General features: G+C 33.7%; 4 protein-coding genes and 3 long non-coding RNA genes across 9 annotated transcripts; 4 read left to right on the top strand and 3 right to left on the bottom strand.

Moving 5' to 3' along the window:
• The first annotated feature begins 6,254 nt into the window (after positions 1–6,254).
• LOC106402310 (zinc finger CCCH domain-containing protein 3) lies at positions 6,255–8,951 on the top strand. Its single transcript, XM_013843017.2, has 7 exons — positions 6,255–6,607; positions 6,778–6,938; positions 7,008–7,061; positions 7,504–7,620; positions 7,683–7,952; positions 8,024–8,284; positions 8,372–8,951. The coding sequence occupies exons 1-7, from the start codon at positions 6,535–6,537 to the stop codon at positions 8,654–8,656; spliced, it is 1,221 nt and encodes a 406-aa protein (XP_013698471.2). The 5' UTR covers positions 6,255–6,534; the 3' UTR covers positions 8,657–8,951.
• Positions 8,952–9,235: 284 nt separating this feature from the next.
• On the top strand, positions 9,236–12,203 carry LOC106401608 (protein disulfide-isomerase like 2-2). The gene is made up of 9 exons (XM_013842147.3): positions 9,236–9,415; positions 9,486–9,644; positions 9,729–9,842; positions 10,310–10,485; positions 10,579–10,678; positions 10,860–11,036; positions 11,137–11,282; positions 11,626–11,772; positions 11,885–12,203. Exons 1-9 carry the CDS (start codon positions 9,272–9,274, stop codon positions 12,036–12,038), a joined length of 1,317 nt encoding a protein of 438 aa, XP_013697601.2. The 5' UTR covers positions 9,236–9,271; the 3' UTR covers positions 12,039–12,203.
• A 1,867-nt stretch (positions 12,204–14,070) lies between these two features.
• LOC125579382 lies at positions 14,071–15,060 on the top strand. Its single transcript, XR_007317396.1, has 4 exons — positions 14,071–14,244; positions 14,437–14,519; positions 14,673–14,856; positions 14,947–15,060. It is a non-coding gene; the product is annotated as an uncharacterized LOC125579382 (long non-coding RNA).
• A 141-nt stretch (positions 15,061–15,201) lies between these two features.
• LOC125579381 lies at positions 15,202–16,444 on the top strand. Its single transcript, XR_007317395.1, has 3 exons — positions 15,202–15,299; positions 15,382–15,506; positions 15,922–16,444. It is a non-coding gene; the product is annotated as an uncharacterized LOC125579381 (long non-coding RNA).
• A 2,909-nt stretch (positions 16,445–19,353) lies between these two features.
• On the bottom strand, positions 19,354–20,326 carry LOC125579380. The gene is made up of 3 exons (XR_007317394.1): positions 19,872–20,326; positions 19,527–19,618; positions 19,354–19,413 (listed from the first exon to the last, which is right to left on the bottom strand). It is a non-coding gene; the product is annotated as an uncharacterized LOC125579380 (long non-coding RNA).
• Positions 20,327–23,587: 3,261 nt separating this feature from the next.
• On the bottom strand, positions 23,588–24,568 carry LOC125579270. The gene has a single exon (XM_048743246.1). The coding sequence runs from the start codon at positions 24,566–24,568 to the stop codon at positions 23,588–23,590; it is 981 nt and encodes a 326-aa protein (XP_048599203.1).
• Positions 24,569–24,705: 137 nt separating this feature from the next.
• LOC125579379 lies at positions 24,706–26,875 on the bottom strand. Of its 3 annotated transcripts, XM_048743432.1 has the most exons (5): positions 26,778–26,875; positions 26,547–26,699; positions 26,279–26,489; positions 25,039–25,084; positions 24,706–24,929 (listed from the first exon to the last, which is right to left on the bottom strand). In XM_048743432.1, the coding sequence occupies exons 1-5, from the start codon at positions 26,823–26,825 to the stop codon at positions 24,890–24,892; spliced, it is 498 nt and encodes a 165-aa protein (XP_048599389.1). In that variant the 5' UTR covers positions 26,826–26,875; the 3' UTR covers positions 24,706–24,889. The 3 variants fall into 3 exon arrangements, with proteins under 3 accessions (XP_048599389.1, XP_048599388.1, XP_048599390.1); XM_048743431.1 differs by having other exon boundaries at positions 26,279–26,699; XM_048743433.1 differs by lacking the exon at positions 25,039–25,084 and having other exon boundaries at positions 26,279–26,699.
• Between the last annotated feature and the right edge of the window lie 674 nt (positions 26,876–27,549).

The raw sequence follows: 27,549 nt of genomic DNA, 5'->3' as shown, positions 1-27,549 counted from the left end.
TAGCATATAATACTTCCAAGGTAAAGTGGGTGGCAGAGTCGAGTGAAAGATGAGGAGCCTTTGCGTCTAAACACATTTTTCTTAGCACACAAGCAACATCGTCGTAATACCTTAATAGTATGAGAGGAGAGATTTGTGAATAATACTTTAAAGAATGAAAAGAGAATGTTTGTATTTTAAGATCTTGGGTGTCTCATATATATATACAGTCGATTTATTTCTCATATTAATGACGCACAATATTTTGCACAATAAATAATGAAATCGTTTAAAGAAAGATATTAAATGTGTATTCTCAAAAAATGATTTGCATATGATATGATTTTAACTTGCGCAAGTAATCCATATTAGAAAGATAAGTTATTAAAAACAAACAACCTAATTAGAAACATTAAAATATTTTGTAAGCAATGTAATAAATATGATATCAACATGCGCAAGTTTACCTTTTGAATAATAAGGAAAGTTTTTAATATTTGTCTTAAATCTAAATCTTGCCCAAGGGTAAACTAAATCGATAATATTTAATGATTTCAACTTGCCCAAGTAATCCATATTGGGAATAAGTGATTTGCATATTTAATGATTTCAACTTGCGCAAGTAATCCATATTAGAAAGGTAAGTTATTAAAAATAAATTTTGTCAATAAGTTATTTGCATATTTAATGATTTCAAATTGCTCAAGTAATCCATATTAGAAAGGTGGACACTTTACCCGATATCCGAAGTGGCACCCGAACCCGATCCGAAAATGCATGTCAAGTTTTTTAATTAAAAAATTAACAAAAAATTACATCCAATTTTTTTTAAAAAATAACTAAATTAATGCCTTTTTAGTTTTAAATTTTATGTTTAAATCTATTAACCATTCAATCTATTAAAAATAAAAAATTAGTTAACTGAAAGTTATATTTTTAAATATAAGAAACTTGAGAAATGAAAATTTTAATATATATTTTTTTTCAAAATCTAAATATCCGAACCCGATCTGAAATAACTGAATCCGAACTAAAAATACCCGAACCCAACCCGAAGTACAGAAATACCCGAACGGGTTCTACACCTCTATACCGAAATACTCAAAAATCCAAAATACCCGACCCGAACCCGAACGGGTACCCGAACGCCCACCCCTACTAATTAGAAACATTATAATATTTTCTAAGCAAATGTAATTAATATGATATCAACATGCGCAAGTTTACTGTTTGAATAATAAGAAAAGTTTTTAATATTTGTCTTAGTTCTAAATCTTGCCCAATGCTAAACTAAATCGATAATTATTATCCCCTAGCTACATATGGGCTTAACGAAATCGACAATAGTTTTGGGCTTGTCTACATAAGCGATTGATTAAATTAAATGAAAAATAAAATTCAAAAAAATCAACCAATAGAATTATAACAATTTTTCTGAGAAGCTATATATTAATGTCATGTCAGCAGAAATCACTAAAGTGACTTCTCTTTTAATGTATAGGAGGATTGTATATGTGTCGTAATTCTTTATTTAGGTGAATAATATTATTTTCCATAAATAATAAACAAACACTTATGTAGACATATTAAAAGAAAATATAAAAAAATCAAAATATTATCCATAAATAATATAAATTATGAAGTATATTTCTCGATAAAGAAAGCAAATTCAATTAGAAACATGTAAAAAATTAAATAAATTTTGTAAGCAATTTGACGGGTTAACATTATTTGATAGATTTATAAATTTCTAAATTTTATTGAACATGAAATAATATTAAATTGACATACCGTCATCGGTCTCCTAACTCATCACAACCCATTTGGCAAATACAAAAAATAAATAATTGTAACAGTTTATATATTTTAAAAATTGTATTTGAAAAAAAGTAGATTAAAATTACGTACCGTACGTGACTACGGAATATTCTGAAAAATTTGTTTGTAGACAACATTCAATGTTTTTGTTTTCGGCTTCCCTTCTTTACGAGTTATTAGGATTTTTAATCCAGATCTCGACGTAACTCTTGAAAGTGCAACTTTGCCTTGCATTTTGTAAGCATTTTATAAATTATTTCAAAATAATGATAAATTTATTCTTTAAACAACGATAAATAATTTAAAAATAATACTAATAAACAATTTTGGATTTTGTAATATTTAAAATAGTTATTATATAATTATATTCGAACACAGTTCATGAAGTAGATGATAAAAATATTATAATTATCTTATATAAAATTTCGTTCATTTTATTTTATAGGTTATAAATATTAAAAGTAATAAATAAAACATTATTAGTCTTTCAATAATTTCGAGAATAGTTTCCATAAATTGTTATTTGTAATATTCGTTAGGTTATATGGCAAATGATGTTAAACGTCAATAAGTTAAACAATTCTTCCATATTTGGAAAACATATATATATATATAACAATGACAAATTAAATGGTAGAGTATGTAAACACCTGTTTTCTACCCGCGTGAGTTAGAACACCGCCGTATTTAAGAATATTTAAGAATCATAAGAGCCTCTACATGTCTTTATTTTTCGCCTTCACCATCCCACTTCAGCGGCTTCAGTTGAACCTTCTTGTATATCCCTGAGAAATTTCCTCCATGTGCCATTTCAAAAGGTTCTCTGCTGTGAGAAAATGACCTCATGAATTAAATAAAAATGCATAATGCTAGCTTACTTATAAGATGGTATATTCAACAAAAAAAATGATATAAGATAGTATTACTAAATGATACTATGTAATACTTTCCCGGACAATATTCAACAAAGAGAGAGAAAGTACTAAAGAACCTCTTCAAGAACTGTTTTAACTTGGCGAAGATTCTCAGCATGTTCAATCAAGGTTTTCTGGATCACTATCACTCTCACGACCTGGTCTAAATATAAAAAAAAGGAAGACCATATTGTCGTTACCAGTATTCAACACATGGAAAAGATAGATCAGACATGCTTTTTGGAGACAAGACACAAAGAGTTGAGTTCAGGGTTCTAAAGATGATGAGCCTTTGCGTCTAAACACATTTTTCTTACCACACAAGTAGCTTTGTCGTAATACCTTAATAGTATGAGAGGAGAGATTTGTGAATAATACTTTAAAGAATGAAAAGAGAATGTTTGTATTTTAAGACTTTGGGTGTCTCCTATATATATACAGTCGATTTATTCTCATATTAATGATTTTAATATTTTACACAATAAATAATAAAATCGTTTAAAGAAAGATATTAAATGTGTATTGTCAAAAAATGATTTGCATATGATATGATTTTAACTTGCGCAAGTAATCCATATTAGAAAGGTAAGTTATTAAAAACAGACAACCTAATTAGAAACATTAAAATATTTTGTAAACAATATAATAAATATGATATCAACATGCGCAAGTTTACCGTTTGAATAATAAGGAAAGTTTTTAATATTTGTCTTAATTCTAAATCTTGCCCAAGGGTAAACTAAATCGATAAAATTTAATGATTTCAACTTGCGCAAGTAATCCATATTGTGAATAAATGATTTGCATATTTAATGATTTCAACTTGCGCAAGTAATCTATATTAGAAATGTAAGTTATTAAAAATAAATTTTGTCAATAAGTTATTTGCATATTTAATGATTTCAACTTGCGCAAGTAATCCATATTAGAAAGGTAAGTTATTAAAAACAAACAACCTAATTATTAGGGGTGAGCACTTTACCCGATATCCGAAGTGGCACCCGAACCCGATCCGAAAAACCCGAACTGAAATCCGAACCGAAGTAGCAAAATACCCGAACGGGTATTGAATAAGGAGAGATTGGATACCCGAACCCAAACGGATAATACCCGAACCCGAATGGATATCCGAAGATAACCGAACATATGTATAATTAACCTTATATTTTTAGTTTACATCTCTCATTTTATATAAAATATTTATATTGATACTACACATACTTTAAGTTCATATGATATACATACAATTACGAAAAAATTGATTTGCTACTCACTTAAAATGCATGTCAAGTTTTTTATTTAAAAAATTAACAAAAAGTTACATCCGAAATTAAAAAAAATAACTAAATTAATGTCTTTTTAGTTTTAAAATGTTATGTCCAAATCTATTAATTATTCAATCTATTAAAAATAAAAAATTAGTTAACTGAAAGTTATATTTTTAAATATAAGAAACTTGATAAATGAAAATTTTAATTTTTTTTTCAAAATCTAAATATCCGAACCAGATCCGAAATAACCGAATCCGAACTAAAAATACCCGAACCCGACCCGAAGTATAGAAATACCCGAACGGGTTCTATACCTCTATACTGAAATACCCGAAAATCTGAAATACCCGACCCAAACCCGAACCGGTACCCAAGGCTAAACTAAATCGATAATTATTATCCCCTAGCTATATATGGGCTTAACGAAATCGACAATAGTTTTGGGCTTGTCTACATAAGCGATTGATTAAAATAAATGAAAATGAAAAATTCAAAAAAACCAGCCAATAGAATTATAACGTTTTTCCTGAGAAGCTCTATATGAGTGTCACCTCAGCAAAAATCACTAAAGTGACTTCTCTTTTAATGTATAGGAGGATTAACTTGACTATCAGAGCTTTGTACATATGTTTTAGAAACATCAAGACGTAAACAAAAATAATGAGCTTTATTTTGAAATCCCAATTTATTGGACCTTTAGTCCAGTGTAAATCAACATCCATTTCTAGTCAACAACAAAGTCCAAAATTATCCGAGGTCCAACCATTTAGTGGCTTGTTGGAACATATACATACGCTTTATCTTCTGGCAAAGAGTGCATGAATGCGGAAACTTGAAGTCATAGGAACCTAATAAAGAAGAGTCAATGAAATCATTTACTTTTTTTTTTCTCTATGTTTACGTGTGAAAAGTCGTTGGAATGGTCAAACCGGTGGAACAGAAGAATAATGCGTCAAATTCACGGAAAACAACACACAGTAACAGGGTGTGGTCGTCACTGCAGAGGATAACTTCCTCGTAAGCCAACGTGGCGGATTTTCAGCGTCTCAAGCTCACAGCTCTTACGCTGCTCCAGTGACCACCCAATCGCAGCCTCCCACCCCCCGCCTTCTATCTGACACTTTCTAATTACTACTGCTGCCTGCTCCCTTTTTCTAACCTGTGGGTCCCGACCACTATAAACTGCGACGCAGAAGATTTCTTGTGCCAGAAGACTTGCTTTTTATCTGACCGTTTTACCCCTATTTGCTAATTCGGTTTTTGGAGTAAAATAAACATGTCCGAGGTGTCTAACTGTCCTATGACTTGGTCCCAAAGCAAATTATTACACCTTTATTTTTGTTGGTTAATTTACTTATTGTTTTTTTGAAACAATAAAGTAATAGCAAGCAGGAGTAACATATTTATACTGTTTCATTATAAGTATCATTTAAAATTTTCCATACGAATTAAAAAATAATTAAATTTTCTGTTTTATCCCTATTAATACTCTATATTTTGTTTGATTTTATTAATTAATAAACTAAGTGTAAGGTTAAAAACTGGAAAAAACATTAAATATTTGTGTTAAAAACAAACAACACTTATAATGAAATAAAATTTAAAATGACACTTAATATAAAACAGATAGAGTATTTATTATGAGAAATTAAAGAGAACATGATATACTAATTTACTTTTATAATTAGATTAAAATTATTGATCTGATGTTTAAAGATTAATTACATAATCTATTTTAAAATTTAGCATTATATTTTAAAATTTAACTTAAAAGAAAGTAATATGTGATTCAGATCTTCATTTAAAAGAAAACAATTTAAAATGTAATGTTAAATTGTTAAAATTTAAATAGATTATGTAATTAAAAACTTAAAATAAAGTAATATGTGATTCAGATCTTCATTTAAAAGAAAATAATTTAAAATGTAATGTTAAATTGTTAAAATTTAAATAGATCATGTAATTAAAAACTTAAAAAGTAATCTGTGATTCAGATCTTCAATTAAAAGAAAACAATTTGAAATGTAAACTAATTTTTAAATAGATTATGTAATTAATATGGTGGAGATAACCAGTGGCTAAAACTTAAAAAGGAGGGTCCACCTAGGAAAAGCTAGTAAACGATGGTTCACATCGAACCGTCACATTGAAGGCATATCAACAGAAGTAGGGATAAAACTGTCATTTAACATACATGCAGAATTTATTAAGCCGTACACGAGGGGAGGCAAAAGACTCATTACTTGGCACTCTTTAATTTAATTTTCATTTTAATTTTCTCTATCTCTGTTCACATTGAAAACACACAGACATCGCAGGAGAGAAAAAAAAGGCAAAGACCAAAAAGAACAGAGAGAGAGAGAGAGAGAGAGAGGAAGAAAGATCCGAAAATAAAACTATCTTCCTCCTCTGAGAAAATATCTCACATTCTCAGCAAAGAGAAAATAAAAAAGGAAGAAACTTTCGAATCTGTCTTTGTTTGCTGTTGAATCATCGTGATCGTCGTCGTCCTTCATTGTCCAGAAACTGCTGTGACTTTGTCTTTTTCTTACATGCGACCCATGTCAGAAACTCACCATGTTCAGAGCTCTACTGGGTCGGTTCGATCTTCCCAAAAAATCGAAGGTAAAGTTTCTAAATCTCGTGAGAGATCCATATTCGGTTTTAAAACTTCTGTAGCATTTCGAAAGTTGATCTCTTTAAGAACCCACATGAGTTTTGTCTTTACGTTTCTCTTTGGTTCAGACATCATTAACTACCATGTGATGTTTTTTTTTTTGTTTTATGATTGTTAGATGCTTTTAGGAAGATGAAAGTTAATGATGGAAACGGAGTGGAGCAACCTGATCCGTATCCAGATCGTCCCGGTGAAAGAGATTGCCAGTTCTATCTGAGAACTGGTCTCTGTGGCTATGGAAGCACTTGCCGTTTTAATCATCCTACTAACCTTCCACAGGTGAGGAAGAAAGAAAGAAAGATCATATTTTTCTAAAAGTTGCTCACTATCTTTTAAACTCTTTAACAGGTTATGTACTACAACGAGGAGCTCCCGGAGAGGATTGGCCAGCCGGATTGTGAGGTGCACTTTCTTAGACCTCTTTAATATAATTATTATCTAAATCTGATTAGTTTGATTGGTTGTTGTATGAATGCATTATAGAGTGTTAAAAGTCGGTAACTTTGTTTGGTCTGATGCATCCTAACTAGTCCATCTAGCAAATTTGTAACATAACTTATTCTTGTTTGCAACTTCACTTAACAAGAATCTACAATTAATTACAGGACATATTCCTCTTGTCTGGTTAAGTCATTAATTAACTCGAGTTGAAAGTTAGATAGGGTTAATATTATTGTCTATTTAGGAAAGAAAAACATATCTTATTGGTAACAACTAACAAGAATGTACATTGAACTGCAGAACATATTCCTCATGTCTGGTTTAGTCTTTCCTTGATTTGATAGATACTTAGCCAAGTAGATGAACCGTATTATTTGCTTTCTTAAAACATTTTTGTCTGCAGTATTATCTCAAGACAGGAGCTTGTAAGTACGGTTCAACTTGTAAATACCATCACCCAAAGGACAGGAACGGAGCAGAACCTGTCTTGTTCAATGTTCTCAACTTACCAATGCGTCAGGTAATTTCATCCTCGTTCTCTTTGTATCGAACATGGATGACTTATTTGAGTTTGGTCTGCAGGGTGAGAAGCCGTGTCCATATTACCTGCGAACTGGAACTTGCAGATTCGGAGTCGCTTGCAAATTCCACCATCCTCAACCTGATAATGGACACTCTACTGCTGCTGCATATGGGATGCCTACTTTTACTTCTGCAGGTTTACATCATGCTGGTGGATTAACAATGGTGCCTACTTATGGAACTTTGCCTCGTCCGCAACTTCCTCAGTCCTATGTGATGGTTTCACCCTCTCAAGGTCTCATGCCTCCTCCGAGCTGGGCCACTTACATGGTAAGTCTGAGTTGAAGCTACAAAATCATTGATAAGGCTACTTCCCTTAATGTCATTTTGTTATGTTGCAGGGTGCATCTAACTCCATGTATGGTGTTGTGAAGAATCAAGTTTATTACCCTGGTTCTAGTGCACCAATGCACATGGGTGTGACATTGAATGGTGTTGATTTGTCTGAAAGATCCGAACAACAACAACAATGTCGGTTTTTTATGAACACTGGGACATGTAAATATGGAGACCACTGCAAATACACTCACGTCAGTGTAAGAGTTTCACCACCACCGCCTCCACCAAATTTCATGAACCCTTTTGTTCTCCCAGCGAGACCTGTAAGTCCCTTTGCTCTATCGTCTGGTTTTGATTTGAACCATGTATTGAGCCAGCATTGTTCTGTTTTTTTTGTTTGGCTGTTCCAGGGACAACCAGCTTGTGGTAGCTTCAAGTCATTTGGATTCTGTAAGTTTGGACCAAACTGCAACTTCGACCACTCGGTGCTGCCATATCCTACAGGCTTACCCATGCCTTCGTCTCTGCCTAATCCTTATCCTTCACATGTTCCATCCAATTATCAGAGGATCTCACCAACGCCAAGCCGCTCTGGCTCAAAGGCTATGCATAATGATAAGCCTGATGTCAAGAAGGAAATGCCAGGGACTGAGAAACCGGAACAAGTGCAGGACTTGTCATCACCACGATCATGATTCATGATCACAGCAACGAAAAGCATCAACAATATGGCTGGACCTCCCCCCACTCAGGCTTCTAAAGATCTCAATGATCTATCCCTCTCTTTGCCCTTTTTTTGTTAATTTTTTTGGTGGAAGAGGAGTGGAGGTTGAAGGTGTTTCTTTTTCTTTTTTATTTTGGATGAAAACAACATAGGACGAAACCTTTTTTTGGTGGTATGTATGGGTTTTGAACAACAAAACGAAAACAGAAAACGAAACAAGATAAATAGTAAAACTAGTCCCAAGAACTAGACTCATTTATCGAATCAATTCTTGCTTGCTGCATCCTTCCTCAAGAAAATATTTAGCCAAGTGAAAAAAGACTCGAGAACTATCTAAAAGCAACCAACCACAAGGGTGTTTTCTTGGCTCATCAGAAGAAGGAGATGCTTCTCTCCCACTCAATATCATCCCCACACGTGGGGACGCCGTCTCTCGCACGTGCATCGTTGTTATTTCCTTTTCTTTTTTAATAAGAATATTAGTGGAGAGTGTGGTGACGTGTAATAATATCATTGGTTATTACACGTAAATTCACGTGTATAGTGTTTTTTAGTTCTTCAACTATATGTCCCGTTCGCCGAATGAATGAAGATGGAAAGAAAAATGAACAAAACAAGAGTATTCACGATTCTCTCTCTGGTGTTTGCGTTCTCCTTCGATTTAAGCAACGCTCTCTACGGATCCTCTTCCCCCGTGCTTCAGCTCACTCCTTCTAATTTCAAGTCTAAGGTCCTTTTATTGGTTTGTTAGCAGTGTAGTAGTGTGTGAGTCCTAAAGATGTTGTTTTGGTTAATTACAGGTTATCAATTCAAACGGTGTCGTTTTGGTAGAGTTCTTTGCACCATGGTGTGGTCACTGTAAATCCTTAACACCAACTTGGGAGAAGGTTGCTACTACTTTGAAAGGTATTGCTACTGTGGCTGCTATTGATGCTGACGCTCACAAGTCCGTCTCTCAGGTTTGTGTGATTGCTCAACAAGAAAGATACTTCTTTTTGTTAACCAAGTTATGCATCCTTTTTATTTTTATTTTTTTATTATAGGATTATGGTGTGAGGGGTTTCCCAACTATTAAAGTGTTTGTTCCTGGGAAGCCTCCTATTGATTATCAAGGAGCTAGGGACGCCAAAGCCATCTCTCAATTTGCTATCAAGCAGGTTTCTCTCTCACACACCCTTGCTGATTCTTGATTACTGAGTTATTTTTAATACTTAACTTCTCAATTTATGTCATTACTTCAAGGGCATGTAGAATATGGAATATGTGGTGGTTGTTCCAGTTGCAGTGAACTAGAGCTTAGTTGTTTATACTGTGGTGTCCTCTTAAAACTAGATGCTGCTAAGTTTTTGTAGTTGAATCATGCTAACTATCCCTCAATCTATGTATCATATTTGAAAAATCCCTCTCTTTCTTGATGATCTGGCCATGGAATTAGTATGTTTGATTGGATGATACTCTTAACCTTTTCCATGTTGTTGTAGATTTTGTTTAATGAATTACTAGTATAGAACCGTAATTGTTGGTGAAAATCATCTGAGTCCGTACTCCATAGATAGTATTCTTCATGAAGCACTTGAACCTGCATTCTGATTAATATATGTAGTGATGTTTTTTTGCTTCATAGATAAAGGCATTGTTAAAAGATCGTTTGGATGGTAAAACAACTGGCACAAACACTGGAGGAGGGTCCAGTGAGAAGAAGTCCGAGCCTAGTGCCTCTGTGGAACTAAACTCTAGCAATTTTGACGAGCTGGTCACTGAAAGCAAAGATCTCTGGATTGTGGAATTCTTTGCACCTTGGTAATTAGTGCTTATTGTCTCTTGGAACTGTTCAGTTCTCTAATAACCTTCCTTGGGATATTTGTAGCTGAAAACCATCGTTTTTTTTTCAAGGTGTGGACATTGCAAAAAGCTAGCTCCTGAGTGGAAAAAGGCTGCAAAGAATTTGAAGGGGAAGGTCAAACTAGGTCATGTCGATTGTGATGCTGACAAGGTAATAATCGCTAGACTTCTTAGATGTACTATGTATCTCAGTAAATTGAAATAAGCATTTAGGTTGAGGGGCCTCTGTCAATATTCTTTTTGTTAGTTAAGTGATTTTGTCATTACATATCCTACAGAATGTTAGTCTGCTTCGTATAACTATATGCTTGTTTTCATTTTACATACTGCAGGCTATACAAAGCAGATTCAAGGTGAAAGGGTTCCCCACTATCTTGGTCTTTGGAGCAGACAAAAGCAGCCCATTGCCTTACGAGGGTGCTAGATCTGCATCAGCCATTGAATCTTTTGCTCTGGAACAGCTTGAAGCCAATGCTGGACCTGCTGAAGTAACTGAGCTAACTGGGCCGGTACTGCTCACATCTGTAACTGTTTCCCTTAATATACTTTTCTGATGGTACTTGTCTCCAACCTAAGCCATTGACACTCGTTGTGTTCTGAGTTGTATAGGATGCCATGGAAGAGAAGTGTGGTCCTGCTGCTATTTGCTTTGTTTCTTTCTTACCTGACATTCTGGACTCAAAAGCTGAAGGAAGGAACAAGTATCTGGAGATGTTGTTATCAGTTGCAGAGAAGTTTAAGAAGGACCCTATCAGGTAACCTAAATAACAAATCTCTTATATCTTTGTTTCTAGCTACTATCATCATATTCCAGCTCTCAGTTACTATGTTTCTGATCCTGTCACGTGGGAAGGAGAAGCTGAACAAAAGTTTGAAATATAATCAAAGTAAACTAGATTTTGGGAACAATTTGTTGGATAATGAAATTAGATATAGATGGAAGTTGATGCCCTATGTTAATCTTTGAATCTTTCTAATCAACAGATATTTACTGTTCAAGACTAATAGGAATGGCATGAGTTTTGATTTTATAGCATCCGGACGTTGTCTTGCTTATTTTGTGGTTTTGTTTTGCTGGATTTTGATTGTATTTTGCAGCTTTGTGTGGGTGGCTGCTGGGAAGCAACCTGATTTGGAGAAGCGTGTTGGAGTTGGAGGATATGGTTATCCAGCAATGGTAGCTCTGAATGCAAAGAAAGGAGCTTATGCTCCACTTAAAAGCGGTTTTGAGGTTAAACACCTCATGTAAGTGTTATCTTGGTCTCTCTTATAGTCAAGACAGCCAATACAAACCAATGGTCTATGTATTTGTTTGGTATCAAGCTGACAATGGGCCTTTTCTCTTCTGTGTCATCAGTGAGTTCGTGAAGGAAGCTCAGAAAGGAGGAAAAGGGAATTTGCCTATAGATGGAACACTGGAGATTGTGAAGACAGAAGCTTGGGATGGTAAAGACGGAGAGGTAGTCGATGCAGAAGAGTTCTCACTTGAAGAACTCATGGCAGATGATTGATGCTACTGCTGCCTCCACAGAGTCAACGTACTACTAGTTGTGAACAACTATTTACTTCAATTTGGTTTCTTGAAAAATTGTTAAATTGCCCCATTTGTCGAAAAGAGAAAGCCAGTATTAGGGCTGAGCAAATAAACCGAATCCGAAAATCCGATCCGATAAAAATAAATCTGAACCGATCCGAACCTTTATACCGAATGAATTTTGTTTTATGGTATACCGGGTTATGGGTATTATCCGAACCGAACCCTTACCTAAATGGATATCCGATAGAATCCGAAACATTCAAAATTCCAAAAAAAAATTGTATCAAACATGATATCAATTCTTAATATATATCCAAAATATACTAAAATATTATTGAACATTTAAAATAATTATCTATTAAATAATGATTGATGGTTGATTGTTGAAGGTGCCGGTTGAATCTTGAAGTTTTTAGATTTTGGTTTTGTTTTCATTGAATAATGTTTTTCATTTTTTATGAGAACTTTGTTTACGTTTTATACTTTCATTATTTGGTTTTCTTTCTATCAATAACTATTTTTACCTTTCGGTTGATTTTGAATAATCATGTTTGATGTTTTTTCTTATTTTTGAATCGATTTTACTTATATTTTGGTTACAAAATAGGTACAAATCATGTACTTTAAAACCGAAGAACCGATTTTACTTATGTCGTTTAGTGCACTATCGATTTCACTAACCCCGATCCGAACCCGATAGAAACTAAATCTGAACAAATCATGTGCCGGCTCTTTGAAGATTTACTAACCCCGACCCGAACCCGATAGAAACTGAACCGGTTCCGAACCGAACTTTCATATAATCCGAATGAGACTGATTTTGATAAACCCGAAAAACCGAGACCCGATTGGATAAAACCGAAACCCGATTGGGACCCCAAATTCCCAGGCCTAGCCAGTATCATTCTGGGACTTAGAACAGAGAGTACTACACTTTACTTTGTGAATGTTTCAGCTACTGGTATTTTTATTCGTCTTGTTCAAATAAATATTTCTAGTTTAATTTTGTAAAACCGTGAAGTAAAAATTTATTTATCCACATCTTGCTGAATTTTATGCTGGATGTTTGGCAATGTCCTTTATGTATAGTGTTCACTTAGGTAAACTAATATTATCATTGATATTGTAGACGCTTTTTATCTAGTTTTAAGGGTTCTAACTTTTATACAAGTACATATCTATCCTATACTAAAAGTTGAATAAGATCAACGTTCAGGGTGTCCACATCAGACTATAAAATTAGCCAATAGGAAGCTTTCAAATGTCCACCTCAGCAATAAGTGGGTCCCACTAAAAAGAAGAAGAAGTAATTTCGAGTTTTGTTTCAATCTAAAGTCAAATGTCTTGATAAAAAAAAAAAGCCAAACGCCAAAACCCAAGAGTCGGAGACGTCGATTGTGTAATAGTCCACCACCATCAAACTATTAAAAGCTTCAACTCATCCATACTCTTCATCTCTCCCCGAATCCAAATCTCCTCTGGTAGCTTCCATGGATGAGAAACAGACAGATTTCCAGATCCAAAGCTTTGTATAAATCTAGCACCAAAGCTTCGGCAATATCAACCAGCGCATCCATGTCTAAGAATCCAGCGAAATCACCACTAAAGCTCCAATTGAATCGGCCACCAGTTCCATGGATAAGAAAAAAGGGGTTGCTTGGCTCCATCTACAGCTTTGAATCTGCAAAAAGAAAGATCCTCTTAGGGCTTGATCTGTTATTTATGGCGAAGAGGTATGGCTTGATATTCTAAATCCCTGAATTTCATAATTTTTTTTTTTTTATCATCTAACCTATACTACACCTCACCATGAATATGTGCTACAAGGTGCATAGCTCAGAATCGTGTAAGCCGGTATAAAAATTTCTGAAGCGTGGTTCTCAGCCTCTTTAACCTATTATCTCAAAAATTTTTGACACTTTCAAGGTCTAGCCGTTCTTCAAGAACAAAGTTTAGCGATTGAGTTCAACTGGTTCTGGTTCCATTCATGCAAACAGTTTGAAGCAATCTCTATGGTAAGGTTTAGGTTTTGTTGTCGAATACAGTTACATTATTTTGCTTTTTTTTGTTGTTGTTGGTATTTTATTGGGATGCAGATAAAGATCCAGAGTTATGGTAACCAAGCTGAGATCAAAGTGCAAAGGTTGTAAGAGAGACAAAGAGAGAAAGGCTTTAAAAAGGTTTGTTGTTATCTGATTATTTATGTTTTAGTTTTGTGTTTATGTTAGTTTAAAGCTTAGCAAATTTTTAGAAACTTACTTCCAATGGGGTGATCTCCTTTTAATTCAACTGAAATCAATAATAGAGAAATCAACAATAGAGTTGTTTAAATTTTATTCTGTATGGAAACCATCTGATTCAGCTCCATACAGGATGATCTGCATTTTATGTTGAGGAGAGCTTAGTGAAGCGAGTGCTAGGGTATTGCATCACATCGCTTCAGCTCCAGAGGAAGGTAATAATCGTTTTGCCACTGTAGTTGTAAGGGTATAGTAATTTTACTTTTTGGTTTTGATTGCCAAATGGTCTTAGTTCTCAACTACTGTTTATAATCTTTATCCTCATTTTTCAGCCATATATTACTTAGAAAAAATTTTCTGGTGAGCAGGAAATGTCAAACAACAATTATCTTGGTGTTGACTCCGCGTGGAACTGCGTATCAGATTCTGAAAACCCGACATGTGCAGTCATGAAGCACAAATCCTTGTGGTGAGGCCTACCGGCTAGCTGTAATAGCTGATCCAGGTAGCACCTTTCGTGGTATTGTAGCCGCCAATGTCAAAGTAGACAAGGTAATTGACTAATGAACATGGATCTACAACGATTTATTCTCTTATTCAGTTCATCTCACTAATAAAACTGAGCACATGCCATTTATTCAGGGATTCTTCGCAACAAAAAGAAAAGACATCTATTGTGTTACTGATCACAACCTCACCATCTGTTTCACTCAGAATATTGTCCTCTCGGAGCTTCAGTACAACCCAGTTGTGATCGATAGAAACATGTTCAGGTTCCGCTCATTCCAAGAGTTTGAGGGGTGATTTGTATGGTAAGTTGGCTTTCCTGTGTTAACATGTGTTGTCCTGATTTGTATATTGTCCTGATTTGTATACAACTAAATTCTTTAACATGTGTTGCATATATCATCGGCCCATGAAGGTCATCAATTGACAGTCTCTCAGCAAACAACCGGTCTTGAACGGAGGCAGCACTCCCACCTACAGCCAAAACAGTGAGTATATACGATTACATACTAGCACCAGCCAACATGCATATGTCATTAAATGTCTCACAATTATAATTGGCAATTTCAGGTGACCTATGAATAACGTCTACCTTTGGGACCAGGCTTCTCATGAGTCCCACAACAGGTTCAATGAAAGTCTCGCCACTCTTGCTGTTGTATTAGTAACAGCAGTTAACACTAAACGTATTGGAGGTAAAACGTTTCCATGTCTTAATCAATAACATCTTGATTAATCAAATCACGAATCAGTTTTCAAGAACATCTTGATTAATTTCCATTATATTTATCAAAACAGTATGAAGTATTTTTAATTGTCCGTTTTTGTTCAACTACGTCCAAAGCATAAATAGATAAGATTAACAGAAACCTCTTAGTTTCGATTCAGTTAGTTTTTAATACTCATGGTGAGTTAGACAATAGCAAGCTACAATGGTCTTCTTGAGATTTAAATCTATGACATTGTTATCGTGTTTTGATTATATCGGAACAGATGGTGAGTTGATTGTTTTTTCTGGAGTTAAAATGTACATTACAAAACCCCCACCTTACACTTTCGCTTAGCATGTTGTTCACGTGTGCGTTCATGTATGCTTTCTCTTTGTAACAGGTACCGTGCTGAGATATCTGTCTACAACAATGTCGTTAAGGCAACTTTGTGCTCTTTGGTAATACTGGTCCTGAGCTAACATGGAGGCAGGCGTTAGAGCTTATTGACAATTACTTCGAAGTTACTCATACTCATCTTATATTTCACCTCCCAAACAATCTAAACTGACTTAATCATGTTTGATATTGCAGGCTAATAGGGACATCGGTGCTAACCATGAGATGCCAACTCCACAATGTCTGGTGGAAGTCTCGAGCTCCAACCTTAAGAGACAGACCATAATTGTAACGAGGGTTGTTTTTCCCGCAGTTCTGCCACCATTTGTAGTAGCAGAAAGCCAACCAGACGCAATCGATGAAGAGAGCACATGCTCCTGGATTAATTCATTTCTGTCATAGAGAGTCTAGCATTTCTTTATCCAAACTATTTTTGAACTCTCTGTTCTTGCATATTTTTATAAATAACTTGTGAAGTTGAGGTACTCTCCTTCCTAAGCATGTGTTATGTTTTCATTCTTTATAAGTTGGGTTTTAAATTTGAAATACATAAAAACTATATTCTGAACTATACCTTTTATGACCATTGAATGATAAAATTAAAGAAATATAACTAAAATAAAATAAAATTTATGCTAATAAAATATAATATTATAATATATTTTTTTAGGATTGATCTTATCTTTTCACCAAAAGAGTTTCCAATGAATAACACAATTAAAAGTCATCATGTTATCTATTTTATTAAAGAGTAAATAGATATTTATACTGTTAGCGTTAACTAATATAAATTTAGAGTCTAAATTTGAGGGTTGAATTTTGGAGATGAGATTAATTTTTTAAATAAATTGATAAATATTTAGAATTATAAATCAAAAATTTTAAAAAATCATTTCACCTTTCAAAAAGAAAATTTGAAATTTATAAATATTAAAATTAGATAACATATAATTTAAGAACTATAAAAATTATTTTTAATTTTTATTATTTACTTAAATAATTATTTATATTTATATATCTATAGAGCAAGGGAGGGAAAAAGGTAAAACGATCTTTTGCCTCCTTAATTAAATCTATTTTGAACATTTTCTCTTTGGAACTCTGTTGGTGAAAAAAACTTAAAAAATATTTAAGAAAATTGTGCTTATAATTAATTTTACATTTTTTTTTGTTTTACTAAAATCAATACGGCAAAACCAAACATATTCAAAATGGTTTCAGTCTTAAAAACAAAATTCAGAGATTAATTTCAAATTGATGACGTGAACTTAGAATGATATTTATAAGTGTGTTATTGGAAAAGAAATCTTTTATACATATGTTTGCAATAATTTTGATTTTTTATTCAGGCATGTATACAAACAAAATATTTCATCTATCTTAGAGTATCTCCAATAGGAATTCTAGACTTAGATTTCCCAAAATACATATATGTGTATAAATATATTAATATTTAATTATAAGTTCTTAACTTTACAAAAAATGTAACTCAAAATATTTTTTTCTGATCATTTGATTTGTATTTTCTGTAAAATTAATAATTCTACAATTAAATATTAATATAATATATACATATAACATATGTGTATTTTGAGAATTCCAAGATTAGAATCTTCATTTAAGGTGCTTTTTTATGCTACCATTATAATTCAAAATGAGTTCTTAAATTGAAAATGGTTCTACAATATCTTATACTAGGGGTGGCCCGCCCTACGGGCGGGAAGTTTACATTAAAATTATTTTATACTAAAATATATTTAATTTTATAAAATATTTGAAAAATACTTTAAACTGAATATAATAAATATATTTTTTTAATTAAATAATATATATTATTTTGTTAACATTTGACCTTTTTTAATTTATAATCATGTACGTGTTTGGATTTTTATTTGTTATCAACTATATTTTCATAATTCATTTCAGTTATCATTACTCGAGCTCCCACTTTTAGATATTGTATAAACTACATATTTTTTTAGTGGACAGTTAATTAGTTTGTTTATTGATATTTAGCCTAATTTCTTATCTGTCCGGTCAAGAAAGAGTGCCAAAGTATCGTTGCTACCGAGCTGGATCAGTATCAAAAGGGTGTGTCATGTATGCAAAGAGAGGTGGTGGTCAAGCTTGGATGCCACCGTGAATCCTCAGTGAATATGGAGAATTTGCAAAGCTTGTTAAGGTTTCAACAGTCAGATGACCCGGTTTTAGTTACAGTTTGTGAGCTAGTAGAAAGTGATAAATCTAATCATTTGTAAACCGCAGGAGTTAGGTAAACTAACAGTGTTTATTTATTTCAAATATTCTCGTAGTGTTACAATACAAACAAATCTTTGTTTTGTCCTTTACGTCTCATGAGGAAATGCCTATGCTAGTGTACATCATGGTGAAGTATGCAGCGATTTGCATGTGGAGACGCTGAAGTGTTTATAAAGATTGCGCAGTGACTTACAAAGAGAAGAATATGGGATCATGTTGCTGGAGTTGTGATTGTAGGAGAAGCTGGTGGTGTAGAGAGTGATACAATCGTGAGAAAGTTATATTTCACAAAAGGAGCTTATTTGGAAAGTGGAACGTCTTGACGGAGGAATCATAGGATATCTTTAAAATACAATATTTATCAAAAATATTAAAGTACATTAATTTTATTCCAAAAGAATGATTGTGGAGATCGTAGGAAAATGGTTAAATTGCCATGGAAATTGTGATTAATAATTAAAAAAATTAGTTTGCTTTCTGGTTGCTTATTTCTCAACATATGATTCATGTGAATTGTCTTCTTTAAGTGGGAGATTCATAATAATGTTTAAACATCTTGTAGTTATTTACAACCAGATCATATATTCTCTTAGTATAAAATTCTAAACTAATACTGACCAAGAATTAATTAAAGAAAATCAGTTTATCTCATGTTTGTTAAAAATCACATAAGAAAGCACTTTCTTGATTCAGTTTTACTATGCTTCTTTTGGAAAAAAAAAACAAAAAAAAACAAAGCCTCTTCAATCGTTGGTAAGTGGACCATAGTTGCGAATTTTAATTTCCAAGTGAAGATATGAATTTTTCAATTCGAAGATGAGGTGAACTTTTTAAACTTTTTAACCATATTTTTTTGATGGGTACGAAAATGTTTTAGACAGGCAAATTCAAAACACCCACAGAAAAGACATGAACTGGAACATATTGATGCTACAAATTTTTGGAATTAAATAAAAAAAAGGATTAGAGTAACTGTGAAAATATAAAACAATATCATGGACTCCTCCATGTTGACGAACCGTCGTCAGTCCGGCATCAGCCTGAGTAAAGTAAAGCGTAAGGTGAGTGAAAAGTTTCAAATTGACAAAACTAATCTATTAATTAGCCAAACAACATATATGACAGTAGTTGGACAGACCTTTGAAGCGAATGGTAGTATTAATACCCTCAGTTTTATGTGTATCTTCATTGTATGTCGTTTGAATTTTGTCTAGTCAGTAATCGGTACATCAAGCCTCTACAATCAAACAAAAATACCAACAAACGAAGCATATTTTAGAAGGCTAAGCCATTCATCTATAGTGAAAATTTGATTTAAATATTGATTGCAGAGCATAGACCCAATAGTACCTTCAAGGGAGCAAAATGGTCTAGCTCCAGAAGCAGAGCCAGCAGTTGCACTATCTTGCGACATAGCAGCACTCCTCGTCCAACGAACAAAGCTGCAAGAAAATTTGCAAAAATAAAGCTTTCATATTTACATGCAAGAGAAGCTTAATTCTCTCTACTGAACTCTTATAAAAAGGATAATAACATCAAATACACCTAGAAACTCTTAACGTATTCCCAAAAAAAAAACAATCAGGGAACACGATTTCATTTCTCTCTTGACACATTCAACCACAAGAGTAAGAACATAATCTGAAAGCATATCAAACCCCAATTATTCAAAATCCCTTCTATGCAAACCATTACCTCCTGTGACGTCCGTACAGATTGTGAGTGGCTAGAACCTGGAAGTGTCGCAGAAAAACATGAGAGGCAATGGTAGATATGTATTTGAATTTTGACAGTCAAAAGCTTTGGTTGCTCCTTGATACATCAAACAGACTTAGGTCAAAGAGCCCGCCTTCCTTCAGGATGTTTCTGAAAGTATGAGCCGATGAAAATTGATTGAGGCATGGATGAAAGCGGACTGCAACCCACTTGAACATAACACGTAATCAGCTTATTTCGTAAGGATGCATGTTATCAAAGCGAAATCAAGACCAAGAGTTGTTACCTTCTCATCTACCAGTACCACATCAACGGCTGCAACTCTCCACCTTTCTTAAAGTTTCGAGCTTCCCAGAAACAAAGAAGCCTCATGATAACACTCTAACTGCAGCGGCCAGCCTTTAGCTCAGAGAAGTGGGGCCGTCGAGTTGCCATTGTCGTGGATAAGATAAAACTATTAAGAATTTTCTGATTTAGAAGGTAAAGATTGTCCAAGAGCGATGATGAAAATGTTGTTAATAAGCAATGAAGCAGACGTAGTGGGGATTGATGATTGAATGCCATAACTACAACCATTTTGCAAAAGGAACTTTGTGGGGGAGGGAATCAAATAAAATATAAGACACGTATGAATACCAGACTAATAGCCCAGAAAACTACAAATAAGAACCCAAATAGCATCCAGTCTCTGGCATGAGCAGATCCATCCACATTAGCTCCCCACCATGCTTAACGTTCTTAGACTCCCAGAATCGAAGCAGTCTCGCCTCCACAACTGATGAGCACCGCACAGACTTGAGATCGGAAAAGAAAACCTTTGTCATAGCCATTGAGAGAGATGAGGGGTAAGATTTGAGTATGAGTGAGATGTGAGATTATAAAAGTGTAGATAACGCGATTCGCACCGGTGAGATTGCAGCAGATTCGTAGTGGGATGGTGATTGAAGACGATTTAAGACCTTTAAATCACAAACACCGTTACAGATTCTGGATCATCCCTGTGCTGATAGAAGGCGAATGAAGAACACAAAGAAGAGCGTAGAGACTGATTAGGGTTTCCGTAAGAGATTGTGTTCGATGGGCCGTAGACGAAGCGCAACGGCATGCCCAACTCCAAGCCCGAAACATCATAAACTCACTTTAATGAAACGCAGTGCAGAGGACATGTGTCGCGCGCAGGAAAGACTAATTTGTGACGTGGATGCACATGTGGCATACCTGGGAGGGATCCAAAGCCTATTTTATATATATAGATTCACACAACATATTTAAACTGAAATTGTATAGAGCAATTATCCGCGCGTAGCACGGAAAGACGATCTAGTGTAAATAATAAGGAAACTAGAAATAATTTTGCCTGACTTTAGCGGTCAATTTACTTACATAAAAATGTAATAGCATATATATAAAAGAATTTTTTTACACTTAAAGACACTTAGAGACACTTTCTCACATTTTAATTACATTACAAGACACTTCACACTTGAAACACACTTTCTCTTGTGAAAATGACTCATATGACCTTCTTATTTCATATGTATCACACTAATCTATCTCCTCTTCTTATTCTACTTTATTGTTTTTCTCATTTCACTTTATGATTTCATTTACTTTTATCTCAAATTCTAAAATATACTCCCTCTGTTTTTTATTGTAAGTAGTTTAAGCAAAATTTGTTTGTTTCAAAATATAAGTAGTTTTCATAATTTTAAGTAACTTTTACCTTTATCGGGTATAGTGCTACCAATCAAATAATATATGCTTATTTATGATTGGTTTAACTATACCTAATTTATATATCAAATGCTACTTTTGAAAAAATTAATAATTTTCTTAATATTTGTGCATTCATCTAAAACTACTTACAATAAAAAACAGAGGGAGTATTAAACAAAAATAATTATCACAATAAATTATATATAAAATTATCTATCTTTTAAGATCCATTTTCATATATATATTATATATATTAACAAATTTGAATGTGGATGTGGATACGAAAGCGTGGATAATAGAATTATAAATTAGTTGTGGACGTGAACATTTTTAACACGAAGGCCGTTTGTTGATACCTTTAAAAATTTGTTCTTCGCCATAATCTCCGGGCATAACCATGTTTCCACCGTTATTCCCATCATTACCGGCACCGCCGACACCCCACCATGATCGAGTTTCAGTTCTAACTCACTAAAGGTTTCATATTTCGAACTGATGTACACCGATCTGTTGGAGACTTCTCATGTGATAACATCCAATCTAACGCAACTAGCTCTCGAAATATGATAAGACAGTTCGATCATAACTGTCTATCCATTGGTAGAGCTACTTTATCTGAGATCGAGAGCTAGTTACGTTGCGTTAGATTGGATGTGGTCTGAAATTATCAACCAATAATGAAACACGTTGCTGCTATTAAAATATTATATTAATGAAAATAATTAAATATTTTTGCTCTTTTTCGCCAAACATTCTTCTCGGATGAATCCGGATCTCTCGTCGTGGACGTTTTCTCTAAGTAATCCATTAACAAACTAATATTGGTCTCACAGAGGTATTTTAGTTTAATTGACATTCTTACATTTAAATATTATTTTATCAAATAATAGTTTTAAATTATATTATATTATACTAGGCAAAGAATAAAAATAAATATATTATACTTTATAATTAGAAAAAAATACATGTGTTACAAACTTATCTTTCATGAAACTATATTAATAGAATAGATATTTTTATGTTGGACTCAACATATATTAATAGGTCATGATGCTAATTTAATGTATTGATTGGTTCAGAAACGTTTTCACATTTTAATACCCTTCTCTAAATTTTAGTGCACTATCGATTTCACTTTGTCGTTTCACATATCCTTTAATTATTAACTAGATTTTGACCCGCGCTTTTAAAGCGCGGGTTTATTTTTTTCTTTTTCAATTGACAAATATTTAGTAAATGTCACATTTTCATATATTTGTGTTTTATTTTATAAAAAACATAAAATTTTTATCTTTATTTATCGTATTTCATTTTAAATGACTATTTATGTTTAAAAAATTAAACTTTATTTTTTTAATGAATTAAGTTGGTATAACTTTGATAAATTAATTTTATCATGGGGTTAATATTTTAATTAAAAAATTATATACTTTTAATAAAGATTTATATTTTTCAATAAAAAAATTCAATTATTTTTATGAATGCTTAAATTATATTAAGAAAAGAAAAAAATAATAATTAAGAATAGTTGAAAAAAAATTATTTGAACTTGGACTCAATGGCCCAAAGAAAAAAAAAGTGAGAATTGAATCTGATTTTTTAGTAGGCCCAAATGACCCAAAAGAGATTTGATGTGGGCTGGATCCCAAAATAATGACCCAATATAGATTTGTTATTAATATTACTTAATTGCCCTTAATAAAACATGCAATGTTAGTGAAGGCAGACTAAGGTAATTATGACAATAAGATCATGTTTTAATAGTATAGATTATCGTTGTTACTTCCGTTGCGGGTAAAGTAAGCTTTGTCGTTTCACATATCCTTTATTTTTTTTTTTTTTTTTTTTTGCTAAAAGATAAATATCATATAAATGAAAGAAGATTTACAAGTAGAGTAGATCTAGAGTTTGTTACTACTTGGCAAAAAAAGAGAAAAAACAAGATAGTAACATAAAATAGCCGCAAAGCTAAGTTGATTTCAGCTCATCCATTTAGACATAAGGTTGAGGAATTGCTTCCTCTTGCTCCTTGCATTGATTGTGTTCTTCAGCTCCTTGTCAATCAGTCTGAATATTGCGTCAGGGGAGAGCACGATCTGGTTGTGCAGGACATTGTTCCTTTGCTTCCACAGGTGGTAGACGGCTGCTTGAGCTACTAACTTCCTAAGAATGGACGGGGCAGCAGTAGAGGTACCTCGGATCCATGAGAGGAGCTCTGCCCAAGAGCAGAATAGTCGGTTTGGTTCACCAAGTCTAGTAACTGAGAGTCTCCAAACAGCCATACTAAATTGACATGTCAAGAACAAGTGATCACGGGTCTCACTCGAAATAGAGCATAGACAGCATTGAGTTGGGATCTGTAGACCCCAAGAAGCTAATCTCGCCCTCGTTGGTAATCTGTCCGCATTTGCCACCCACATAGTAAAGTTGTTTCTCGGTATGCCCCCTTTAAACCAGATTAAGTCAGAAGCGGTAAGGGTGGGGCCTCGTGGTCTTAAGTCCTGCCAAGTCTTAGTTGCGTTGAACCTTGGCTCCTCACAAGTGGAGGTAGTCCAAACATAAGAATCAGTAGCCTCCGCAAAGACAGGACAGGGAATAGAAGTTAGGAAAGTGTGAAGCTCCATGGCTTCATCAGATCGTGGAGAGGCAATACACCAGCCAGTGTTACTGCAAGCAGCGGAGCCCGAGGCATGAAGTTGGACCTGTAGCTGTCTTGGGCCGGCTTGTCCTAAGAACTGAATCAACTGCCCTAACGGAGTCCAAGAGTCAAACCAGAAGCTAATTTTCTGTCCATTTCCCAAGATTGGCTTTATGAAATTTCTGCCTTCTGGTCGGAGCTTCAGTATTTGTTTCCATGCCCACGAGTCAGAGAGAGATTCTTGAACTGCCCATAAGCTTATCCCATTGAGACTGTACTTTCTATGCCATTCTGCCCACAGGGATTCACTCTGAGAGAACATCAGCCAGATGAATCTTAGACACAAGACTCTATCCTTTAATTGTTAACTATCATTACTGCAATCGTTGTTACTTACATTGCAGTTAACTTTGGCAACGAATGATAGATACTGGGATAATTTAATAGGGGATTCATGTGTTACGTTTAACAATTCTATATATCGGGTTCGTAGTTAAACGTAAAAGACACAGATAGTTAACAGAAGTTGTTTTCAAAGTTTGTGAAAATTGAGCTCTTGTTAAAAAGTATGAACAACAACATTCCAATGGATCTCTAGTAAACAAGGAACGAAAAGGCAGATAGTATATGGAAGTGTTGCAAGTCATCGTGCATCAGTGCTTGCATCCTTGTCCTGTGTCAACCTGTGGATAACAAGACACATAAAACGCCTTAAGAACCATATAAAAAGCCAACAAAAGGAAGAAAAAAAACTCTCTACACTGGAGATATATATATATATATTTTACATACCTTGGTTTCTTGGCAAATTCTCTCTCAGTAGAATCAATGGGATGAACTGCCAAGACGATCCAGATATAAGATATACTAGATTTTGACCCGCGCTTTCAAAGCGCGGGTTTATTATTATTATTTTTTTCAATAGACAAATATTTAGTAAATGTTATATTTTCATATATTTATGTTTATTTTATAAAAGACTTAAAATTTTTATCTTTATTTATCATATTTTATTTTAAATGAATATTTATGTTAAAAAATAAACTTTATTTCTTTAATGAATTAAGTTGGTAACTCTGATAAATTAATTTTATAATGTAGTTAATTTTTTAATAAAAAATATATATATATTTTTCAATGAAAAAAACAATTTTTTTTATGAATGCTTAAATTATATTAAGAAAAGAAAAAAAATAATTAAGGATATTTAAAAAAAAATTATTTGAACTTGGACTCAATGGCCCAAAGGAAAAAAAAATGTGAGAATTGGATCTGATTTCTTAATCGGCCCAAATGGTCCAAGAGAGATTTGATGTGGGCTGGATCCGAAATAAATGATCCAATATAGATGAGTTATTAATATTACTTGATTACCCTTAATGAAACATGCAATGTTAATAAAGAAAATGGCAGGCTAAGGTAATTTTTAAAATAGGATCCTGCTTTAATAGTATAGATGTTATATTTTCATATATTTATGTTTATTTTATAAAAGACTTAAAATTTTTATCTTTATTTATCATATTTTATTTTAAATGAATATTTATGTTAAAAAATAAACTTTATTTCTTTAATGAATTAAGTTGGTAACTCTGATAAATTAATTTTATAATGTAGTTAATTTTTTAATAAAAAATATATATATATTTTTCAATGAAAAAAACAATTTTTTTTTATGAATGCTTAAATTATATTAAGAAAAGAAAAAAAATAATTAAGGATATTTAAAAAAAAAAATTATTTGAACTTGGACTCAATGGCCCAAAGGAAAAAAAAATGTGAGAATTGGATCTGATTTCTTAATCGGCCCAAATGGCCCAAAAGAGATTTGATGTGGGCTGGATCCGAAATAAATGATCCAATATATATGAGTTATTAATATTACTTGATTACCCTTAATGAAACATGCAATGTTAATAAAGAAAATGGCAGGCTAAGGTAATTTTTAAAATAGGATCCTGCTTTAATAGTATAGATAACCAAATTCAAAATTTTAATATTAGAAAGAAACAACAACAAAAGGGGTTGGTACCTTTCTTCTCAGGTGGTGCTTTAAGATGGCAGGTGATGTACTTATTTGGGGAAAAATAGGAATAGTGAGATTTAGCTTGAAATGTTGTTTTTGGAACATCACCAGAAGAAGAAAAATCTTGTTTAGCTTGAAAGGTAATGAAAAACATCATGCCAGCACCAGCCATGTGATAGTTGGCTTTGAAAACCTCCACTAATTCATATTTTGTTTCCTGGTAAAGCAAAAACCCATTAGTAGATAAAAATGCAAAGTGGAAGGAGTTATCAACCTTGTCCTGATTGTATTGCTCAAGGGATTGACGAGAAAGCCTGTTCAATAAATCTCTCATGGTTTCTCCGTCTATGACCAAACTGTTATCATCGAAATCAACGGGTCTGTAATTAAAATCGTAGCGGAACTGACTGAAATCCATGTCGAATCCCTAAACAACCAACCAACCAAAAAGATTCCTGAAGATCGATCAATCAATTTTACACAGAGAAATAAGATACAACAAAACCTGAGTCTCCGTGACTTGTTTAGCCATGAGGTCATACTCTTCGTCCATTGTGCGCGGAGGAGTAGTTCCTTTATACTCATGGCCACTTAATGCCGGGACATAGTTGAAAGAATATGCTCAACGATATGTTCCTATATTCTAGGATCTCGATACTTGACCATATCCCTTGTATAGAGGAACCGTAGAACAACCTTGTGTATATATTGATTGTATCGTGTTCATGATTGATAAAGGAAATACATACAATTTCATGGTATCAGAGCCAAAGCTCTTGAGACCCTAATCTTCTTCTCTTCCCTTTCTTTCTAAATTTCTTTCCATCATCTCTCTCTTCTAAAGTTCTCCGTCAATGGCCGCGCCAAATCCCGTTGATTTCGACCGTGCCTTTGGCGTAACGAACATTAAAACCCACATCCCTATCACTCTCGACTTTGAAGATCACAACTATAACGCTTGGCGTGAGTTGTTTCTCACTCACTGTCTAGCATTTGATGTGATCGGTCACATCGACGGCACCTCTCTCCCTGCAAACGATGATGACATGGCCTGGAAGAAGAAGGACGGATTGGTAAAGCTATGGTTATACGGCACCTTGACTCAACCGTTGTTCCGCAGCACGTTCCAAACTGGTGGATGCGCACGTGATATCTGGCTCCGCGTCGAGAACCAATTCAGAAACAATAAGGAAGTTCGAGCACTCCAACTCGACCATGACTTGCGCACCACGGAAATTGGAGATCGTACTGTGCACGAGTATTGTCAAACACTCAAG

The sequence above is a fragment of the Brassica napus genome, chromosome A10, assembly GCF_020379485.1.
Source record: "Brassica napus cultivar Da-Ae chromosome A10, Da-Ae, whole genome shotgun sequence".
Classification (NCBI taxonomy): Eukaryota; Viridiplantae; Streptophyta; class Magnoliopsida; order Brassicales; family Brassicaceae; genus Brassica; species Brassica napus.
The sequence above is the reverse complement of the archived record's forward strand: the minus strand, read 5'-3'. Positions and strand labels throughout refer to the sequence as shown.

Excerpts from the sequence above, each read along its gene's own strand:
- LOC106402310 (XM_013843017.2), top strand. The coding sequence starts at position 6,535 with ATGCGACCCATGTCAGAAACTCACCATGTTCAGAGCTCTACTGGGTCG. Across the intron at positions 7,953-8,023 it reads CGAGCTGGGCCACTTACATG|GGTGCATCTAACTCCATGTA; the intron begins GTAAGTCTGAGT and ends GTTATGTTGCAG. Across the intron at positions 8,285-8,371 it reads TTGTTCTCCCAGCGAGACCT|GGACAACCAGCTTGTGGTAG; the intron begins GTAAGTCCCTTT and ends TGGCTGTTCCAG.
- LOC106401608 (XM_013842147.3), top strand. The coding sequence starts at position 9,272 with ATGAAGATGGAAAGAAAAATGAACAAAACAAGAGTATTCACGATTCTC. Across the intron at positions 9,645-9,728 it reads CTCACAAGTCCGTCTCTCAG|GATTATGGTGTGAGGGGTTT; the intron begins GTTTGTGTGATT and ends TTTTTATTATAG. Across the intron at positions 11,283-11,625 it reads TTTAAGAAGGACCCTATCAG|CTTTGTGTGGGTGGCTGCTG; the intron begins GTAACCTAAATA and ends TGTATTTTGCAG.
- LOC125579270 (XM_048743246.1), bottom strand. The coding sequence starts at position 24,568 with ATGTTCTCTCAGAGTGAATCCCTGTGGGCAGAATGGCATAGAAAGTAC.
- LOC125579379 (XM_048743431.1), bottom strand. The coding sequence starts at position 26,825 with ATGGACGAAGAGTATGACCTCATGGCTAAACAAGTCACGGAGACTCAG. Across the intron at positions 26,700-26,777 it reads AACAAGTCACGGAGACTCAG|GGATTCGACATGGATTTCAG; the intron begins GTTTTGTTGTAT and ends TTGGTTGTTTAG. Across the intron at positions 24,930-25,038 it reads GAATTTGCCAAGAAACCAAG|GTTGACACAGGACAAGGATG; the intron begins GTATGTAAAATA and ends TGTTATCCACAG.